The sequence below is a fragment of the Frankliniella occidentalis genome, unplaced genomic scaffold, assembly GCF_000697945.3.
Source record: "Frankliniella occidentalis isolate FOCC.00 unplaced genomic scaffold, Focc_3.1 Scaffold18, whole genome shotgun sequence".
Taxonomy (NCBI): domain Eukaryota; kingdom Metazoa; phylum Arthropoda; class Insecta; order Thysanoptera; family Thripidae; genus Frankliniella; species Frankliniella occidentalis.
In genome coordinates this window covers 2,648,167-2,656,398 of record NW_026267148.1, presented here as the reverse complement: position 1 = coordinate 2,656,398, position 8,232 = coordinate 2,648,167, and the positions used below count along the sequence as shown (strand labels likewise).

General features: G+C 52.6%; 1 protein-coding gene across 1 annotated transcript in view; it reads right to left on the bottom strand.

The window, feature by feature from the left end:
• The window catches only part of LOC113207601 (dystrophin, isoforms A/C/F/G/H), a 192,270-nt gene that overhangs the window by 91,409 nt on the left and 92,629 nt on the right, over positions 1 to 8,232 (bottom strand). Inside the window, exons 43-45 of the mRNA XM_052264317.1 lie at positions 6,256 to 6,467; positions 5,966 to 6,120; positions 5,416 to 5,620 (exon numbers count right to left, since the gene is read on the bottom strand). Coding sequence (XP_052120277.1) covers positions 5,416 to 5,620; positions 5,966 to 6,120; positions 6,256 to 6,467 — 572 coding nt within the window. The remainder of the gene's footprint in view (positions 1 to 5,415; positions 5,621 to 5,965; positions 6,121 to 6,255; positions 6,468 to 8,232) is intronic.

Genomic DNA, 8,232 nt, shown 5'->3' with positions numbered 1-8,232 from the left:
TCCCTGCGCCACTGCCAGCTACGTCACACCGCCCACCACCGACATTCCGCGGACTCAATTGACGCTCCGATCACGTGTAATACCCCAGATCACCGAGGGGGTGGGGGGTCGGGGGGGGGTGATATGGGAGACGAAGAGATGAGCGAGGATGAGGGGTCGAACTGCCATGGCACCACCCAACCTCACCATCATGCTCTGCTCTGACTTCTAGGTAGGTATATTGGTGCAAGGAGAGATGGGCCTGTTATCATTTCAATAGACCTTTCACATCCTTTCATTGCTTCTACAACAACTCACTCAGAAAAGAGAGCTGTCACATCTGCCCCACACACGGACGCTCGATGACTACAAGGTAAAAACAATGTCTCATTTTTTGAGGAAAAAGAGAAAACTTTGAGGAACTCCGTTGGTTCGAGGAAAACTCCTCAGCATTCGAGGAAGTTAACTTTAAAAAATGGGATTTACCTCTTTTTATGAGGCTCCTCAGAATCTGAGGCGAGATCGGAGGTGTTTTCCTTAAATATGGGAATTTTTCAAAGTTTTCCCTTTTCCCCCAAAAATGAGACCGTTTTTACCGTGCACTTCTTTCTTTCGATGCTGATATCGGCTTGGGTTTTCAAATGTTCTACTCGGTGACACTAAAACTGCGCACTATTATTTCGTTATTGTCAGCTCCCACAGTGGCCTGCACAGAGTAAGGGTAACATTTTACAACGCGTAGTTTCCTTATTACCCTAACAGCTCTATTTTTTTAAAGAAAAATTCTCACAGAAATTCTATCTACGCGAGATAAACATCCGGATAGGTAGGTATGCAAAGCATAGTAATAATCGTCCGCAATGTTTCTTGGCTAATCAATTCGAATTTGAATTTCTTCAAACTGATGTATAGGGATCTAAAGGCTATGTAAATTGATGTACTTAACATGCGTAAGCGCATCATGTTTACAGATATTCATGAGCTGTGAAAGAATATTATTTTGGTTGTAGCGATGTTTCACCTTGTGTTGTATTCTCAATGCGATTTGCTTCTGTTTGATTCATCTCTCACAGAAAGAGCGCAGCCCAGCGCTGCTTGAGTCGAATTAAACGAAAATAAATGTATAATGAATGCAAACGAGATGGCGGCATTGCGCTTTTCTGATGGAATGAAAATAAGCAGGCCAGCTGTGGGCCCCAGCTAGAGCCGTTAGGTTTACATTAAAAACGTCTTGCCGCCGTCCTTCGAGCGACAGTTCAGATAACTGGCTGGCGAAAACAGGACCAGCTAAAAGTGTCAATAACAGCCTGGGCGTGGACCTCGGCTCGGGGTGTAGTAAGGAAGGCTTACACAAATAATGTAGCATTCAGCATGCTAGTTTAGTTGAGCACCATTAGTCCACACCAGGACTCAAGCCTCAAGACGTTCCAGTGGCAGTGGCATAATATTTCAACAGGCAAAACTGTCCTATGACGAGGACGACACAGAAACTCATCAGCATGGCAAAAGGAACGGCTGGAAATTCGCAGGCCTTGACGAACGAGTGAGAGACAGAGGGACAGGGAAAAGACTGCGGGGGGTGATGGGAGAGGGGTGTTTGGGGGGTACGAGGGGACAAGAAGAGTGACTGGAGCACTTGAAGACGAGAACACAGCACGGAAAACGGAAGGCAGGGCCACTGCGACCACCCGGGCAAGACAAGACCTTGTCGACTTCCACCAGATGGCTCTCCTAATCCACTGGCGTTTTTATTTTAAACCCTTCCTATAATTCTCCACACAATTCCAGTTAGAACAGCCTGTCTATTCGCAGCATAGGTCTCCGCGTCCGGGTGAGGGAAGGGACGGACGAAATTGATGTTTAGAAGCAAAGTGTTCGAGGTTTTTGGAGCCGGAATTTTGTGAGTCTAGGGGTTGCCTTTGCCTTGCATGGCAGCGAGGCCCGACCCAAACGCCACGCCCCGCCGTAGCCCCACTTAAATTGGGGGCATAAAAGTGAGGGATGGTGGAGGAGCGGGCGGAGCGCGGCCGGCCGGCCTCAAGCCTGATTGCTTGAAAAAGGAGCCGGCGGCGGGAGGTAGGGGGGTCTTTAAAATAGGGGGATGGAAAAGGGCAGGAGAGCAAGGGGGACAGGGGGTGATGTTCGCTGCTCCTCCCCCGGTTTGGCCCCCTGCTCGTCGTGGGAATGAGGGAAGGGGAAAGGGAGGGGGTCCAATCATGTTGTATGCGAGGTGTGTTATTACAGCTTAGGGGCGACTTTGGACTTTGCCAGGCTCCCCCGCGACAAGGGGAAAGGGATGGGGGTGCGGCGGGCGGGGCCCGGCGGGACTTTGCGCGCGAGGAAGCAGCGCCACCGCCCCGTTGGTGACATGTTCCCACAAGAACAAGGCAAACGGACGGGAAAAAAAGCGACATCTTTCACGCGATTTTATCATATCACTTTTTCTGCTCGCTGCGGATATTTTTCCTCGTTTCAAGCCTCTTTTTTTTTTGTTACCGTGTTCTTCCATTGTAAAAAGGAAAGCTAAGCCGACTTACAATCAAGTTTGCAGTTTTTTTTTGTGTGTGTGTCATCGCCGAAAAAGCCCACAGAGAAGCATGAGAGCTCGGAGTCCCGACGAGCCTAACAACGCTGTGCTCGATGAAGCGATACCACCGCGACACGACGGGGGGCGGGCCGAGGCGGGCTCGACAGACACGCGCACGATTAATTTAGCAGGCGTCCGCAATCAAAACAAATTGTCATGCATCGACATTCATCAAAACATAACAAACGTTTATTCTTGTCTGTTTAGTCGGTCTCGTCATTTCAGGGTACACATCGAGCAACGAAAAGGGATAGTTTAATTTGGTCCCTTAATTTCTTCATACTAGTTAAACTTGAAGAATTTACCGGGTAAGAGAAAATTAAAGAACAGGTACCCAGGGCAGCTGGTAAGAAAAAACAAATTGATTGAAAATTCAACACAATGCTGAATTATTTGCCGTGCCATCATCAGGTCCCCTGCTCCTTAAGAATTAAACGAGGAGACGTGAGGCGATGCGGTGGAGCGGGGTCCTCTGCTTCGAGCTCCTTTCTTACTCACTCAAAGCCGACCCGGCGCCTTCTCCGAGACCCAGGAAGGGAAACCCCCCCTCCCTACAGCACGACAATATCACTTCGGCACACCGCTGCGGTGGCAGAGGGCCAAAAGGAGAGGTACACGGCGAGGAAAAAATAAAAAAAAACTGGAGGAAGGGGAGACGCGAGACTGAAAAGCCGCGCGCCGCTGCTGCGGAAAGGCCTCCTATGCGCGCGCCCGACACCTTGCCTTGCGCCCACCCCTCTTACACGCGAGCAGTGTCCAAAGGGGCGCGCGGGGGGAGGGTGGTGTGGGTTGATTTAGTTACTACCCCTACCGGGGATGAATAGCGCGTCCCCCGCCCACCTCTCACCACCGCCACTCGAGGAGCAGCAGGTATTCTAGCCGCCCCAGACAATAGTCCTTTGGCGGCCGCGGGGCAGCGAGGGCGAGGGGTGGGGGGAGGAAGCGAGGTGGGCGCAGGGGTCATGTGCTCCTGAAGGGGAGGGGGGGAGGCGCGAGCCGCCCAATGCTGGAATCATCTATTTTTATCGACGTTCGGGGTGAGCGGGTGAGGGGCTAGGGCGGCAGCCAGGCAGGGGCGGGCTAAGGGAGGGGGAGGAGGGGGGAGCGAGCAACCGCGCCGCGGCCGCCCCCTCCGCGTAAGGAGGTGCGAGGAGCACCGCACCGCTACGCTAGGCTACGCAACGCCGCGGTGGCCCCTGCTGCAGCGCGTCTTATCGGCGCCACAGGGAAATAAAAATACGTCGGTACACTAATTATCTATCATCAGGCATAGGAAAGGGACGCAAGTAGTGGGCGGGCGTAGCAGGCCTGCCCCCCTGCTGTTCCTGTTGGTCGCGACATGCACCGGCATGCACGTACAGTATAGCACACCGCGCGATTGCGTGCGAGGTGAATGCCGCCCGCCGGCTGTTTGTCCTCGCACTCCCGCATACAGTAGTAGTAGCTCGCAGTATAGTCCCGCCCCCCAGAGGTCACGCGGCTGCACTGCTGGAATGCAAGGGGAGCAGGCTCCGACAAATATTTCCTCATATCGGCGTTCGCCCGGCTGCTTGCTGGCGCTGCTGGACCCCCAGGCGCCGTGTGAGCATCCAGCGGCGGACAATATCGGTGGGTAAGACAGCCGCGCCATCGACTATTGGGGGGAGGGGGAGGGGGGAGGACGACAGAGACAGGCGAGGAAAGTGATCATCCCGGCTATTCTCGCGCGCTGCGAAAATCCAAAGGCTGAGGCTGTCAGTGTCACGAGCGGACGGGCGGGAGGGGCGACGTGCTCCACTCCACCCCCCTCACCGCCGCCGCGCGTCTCCGTCGCTATTGCGTCCCCCCCTCGCCCCCGGATTGACCGCTTGATCCCCCTTCTACTATATTCCGGCCGACGGCGGCGACGCCTCGGCAGCTATCCGTGAGAGGAAGGCTCAACGTCCGCACCCTGTCGACACCCCCCTCCCCTCATCCCTCACCCCCCTCGAGTCTGATACAGCAACAGCAGCCGGCGTCCGCCCGCACCCTGCACCGCCCGGCCCCCTCTCTCCAATCCAAACTAAGCGGATGTAAAACTAACTGGAAATCAAGTTTGCCGCTCTGACGCGCTCAGCGCCCCGCTCACTCCAACCCCCTCCCCTCCGTGCGGCTCGCCACTCTGCCCGGCCAAATGGAATGAAAACAGCGCAGCACGACGGCTGGAGCGCGTCGCCGCGGGACGATCCGGTAGTACCGATGTCGAGAGGGCCTCGGCCTCACTGCGGACGGCAAACGAACCCTGCGTGCCAACGGCGGCGAGGGCCGCTGGACTGGAGGGGGGAGCGGGGGAGCGCGGGGAAGGGCCGGGCGGCGCAGCAGAGAGGGCGCCGGGCGCCACCGGATGCAGGAAACTGTGTCCTCCTCGCACTACGTGCTGGCTGGGGTGAGATTAGGGAGAGGAGGGAAAGGGTGGGGGATAAAACTTATGCCGACCACTCTCTCCCCCCCCCCCCCACTTTTCCCCACTCACAATGTTCCAAACGTGAGATTTAGTTGGAAGAAGTTGGCTAGGATTGGGGGGAGGGGGGAGATGCGAGACGTTGGTCGCGGAAGTGGTAAAGGGGAAAGGGGCAAGAGAAGCGGCTATGAGATAAGACCATCACAAACCGATTATCGACGGGGTGACCGCTGCCAAGGAGGTCAGTGTGAAACCGAAGGGATACGACAAAAAAGTTACTCTTTACTCATGTTGGAGAGAATATTATGAGGAAAGTTGATGTTTGGGTTTCAGTGAAATTGTTTAGGGCAGTAGAAACTCTACATGGCATCGATGAATTAGATTTGTTGGGAGCAATGAGTAAGAGTCCGCCTTCTGGAGGTTTGCCTACCTTGAGCTGTCGCTGGTGCTGGCTCTGCTGGCCCTGCTGGTCTCGCCCGTCTCGTCGCTGCTGCGCCAGTCGGTCTGCGTCCGCGTCCATGGCCTCCATGGACGACTCGGCCTCCGACAGCCAGGCTAAGAACTTGTCCAGGGAACGGTCGAAAGTGTGCAGCGAGTTCATGGCTGACTGCAGCATCTTGCCTCGGTTCACGATACTGCAACATTAAGATCGTTTGTTGGTTTCTTGAACTTGGCAAACATTTTCTAACACCGAAAAACAAATCATGGGAAGTAACAAACATCGGAGGTCTCAAACCATTATTAGAAAACTCAAAATAGAGCCGTAAAAGGGACACACTCTTTGAGACACGAAGAAGATAAAATAAACGATATTAAACCAATCCATTCGCCATTCCTCGTTTTAGATAATTTTTCGAACAAGTTCCCAAGAAACACTTGTGACACACGGCAGGGATCGAAATCCAGTATTTCTTTTAGATTTTTTGAAAAAAATATCTTACGTAATTCTAAGGGAAATTCCATTGACTTAGACCACCCACCTAGAGTTGAGATTCTGATAGCGCTGGTTGACCATTTCGGTCATCTTCTTGACGCGTGTGGTGTCATCTTGTTGGTACACGGCAATCAGCTTCTGAGTGAGCTGGGAGAACAAGTCCATGTGGTGCTTGTACTGGTGCAGCTCAGCGTGGAACGCCTGTAGATGATACAAAAACGCCATTATTACAATGATTACTAATCTCGCATCAACTTTCCTCTCAACTTTTCGGCCTCGTAATTCTGCAAAAATTGCAACAACAAATATTGAAGCCTGGTTTGAAAGTCTTCTCACCTTTTGGTCTCGCAGCTGCGCCTCCAGCACGTCGGCCGTGTGGCCAACAGCACCCATTCTCTCTAGGCGGGCTTCCATTCGGCCGAGCCAAGCGTCAACCTCCAGCCGCTTGCCCTCATAGCGCTGGCTGTCGGCCAGCATCGCGTCTAGCTGGGTCTTTCGTGACATCACCTTGGAGTTTGTCTCATCCCAGTGCTCGCGCAGCTTGGTCACTGCAAAAAAAAGAAAAGGGGGCACCGGTTACCGAACCGAACAGAAAACAGCAGTTATTCCAGTCATACATCATTGTCTCACTCTGTTAGTAAAACACAAACACATAAATACAGTAACACGCTTGTAAGAGCAACTAAATAACTAAGTTACTCGTCGCCCCATCAGCTAAAAGGTTGCGATTGCGAATCATGGAGGAAGGAAGAATATGACCGTTATACACACACATGCAAAACCCCGAATATCTAAGAAGGTGCCCCTCGTTTCGATCCCCCTCATAAAGCATGTTCTGAGTACACACGCGCGTCGAGTCGCGGGCCTTTCATATTCTGAACATACACTTTACACATATGCATCCAAACAGCGGAGGCGTCGAAAACCCGTGTGGAAAAGAACAAACACGGTCCCGCCTCGGACCAGGCCGACCAGAGATAAAAGGAAAAGAAAAGTCCTCTAGACACATGCTCGCAAAAGGCTCTCTTCAGCGCTGACCTCCCCCTTTCTCTTCCTCCCTAAGAAAGTACTCCCCTCCCCCTGTATCTCATACAAACGCGAGGTGGCTAAACGATGACAAAAACGAGGAGATGCTCTCTGGACGCCGGCTCTAAAGGATAGCGCAAAGGAGGGAGGGCGTGGGGAGAGATAAGGCCTGGCGCTACAAGTCGGGGCCAAAACAGGTCAACAGCCGCCGGCCGGCCGCATTGCCAGGAGTAGGGGCCTAGCTCTCAATTAGAGGGATCATCCCTGTTCAGCCCTATTCTTTCCTGATAAAAAGTAGTGGCCGCAGCAGCCCCTCTCCCAAAAAAGTCGGATAATAAATGAAAACCACCCATGTAGGGAATAAATGCACAGCCGATTTTAACCATTTCCCCCTCGTTTGACGGCAACACCACTTGAATAGCGGGTTTTCGTCACCCGAACTAAAACAGCAACCAGGTAAAATGACACAGTTGAAACCTTTGGTGCTTTAGCGTCGAGCGCTAATGACGAGACTGTTCCGTGTTTTATAGGGGTCCGGCCCGTCCGGCCTCTTTGTGAGTGACTGCCACCAACACTGTCCACCACCCCCTGCTTTCCATCAATGGCGACAGCGAGGCATGCAGGTGACAAGCCCCTCCACTTTATCAATGGAACAGTGGCCTGCTCGTCCCTTTCCTACTGAAGCTCATCACATTATCACATGGCAAGGCAGAGCAGAGGGGTGAAATATAGAGTTTCTTTTGGTCTTTAATTTCAGGGAGGGGAGAAGTAAAATGGAAGAGATCCGCAGGGATAGAGACAGGTAGGGAGACGGTCCCCACCGAATGTTTCGTGGTGTGCGTATCCACGAAACAACTGAAAACTCGTGCCCCGGCCCTTTCTACTATCTCCCTCTCTCGCTATAGAGCCTACACCTCTACTCGCCTGCAGGTCCAGACCCTCTCCTCTCCCTGTCTCTATATCTCTGTGAGAGGGGGGAGATGCCCGGGGGTAAAGGCAAGAAGGGTCAGTGGTCCTGTTTAGTCAGGTTGTCTCTACTGTATAGACACAGTAAACGACAAGCCTGAACAAGTTAACCTTCCCAACCGCAAAACGCCTCTCTTTTATTCAAGTAAACTATGCGAATGTGCCGTCATACAAAAGTTATACAGCAGGCTCCCATTTGTTCTACACTCTCCCACTCGTGAGTCAAATTTGTGAGGAGCATTTTCTTTTATTAAAGCAACAATATGTCTATAGTGTTTATAGACCTTCTTATAGACTATAGTCAATGTTTAATTTAGAAAT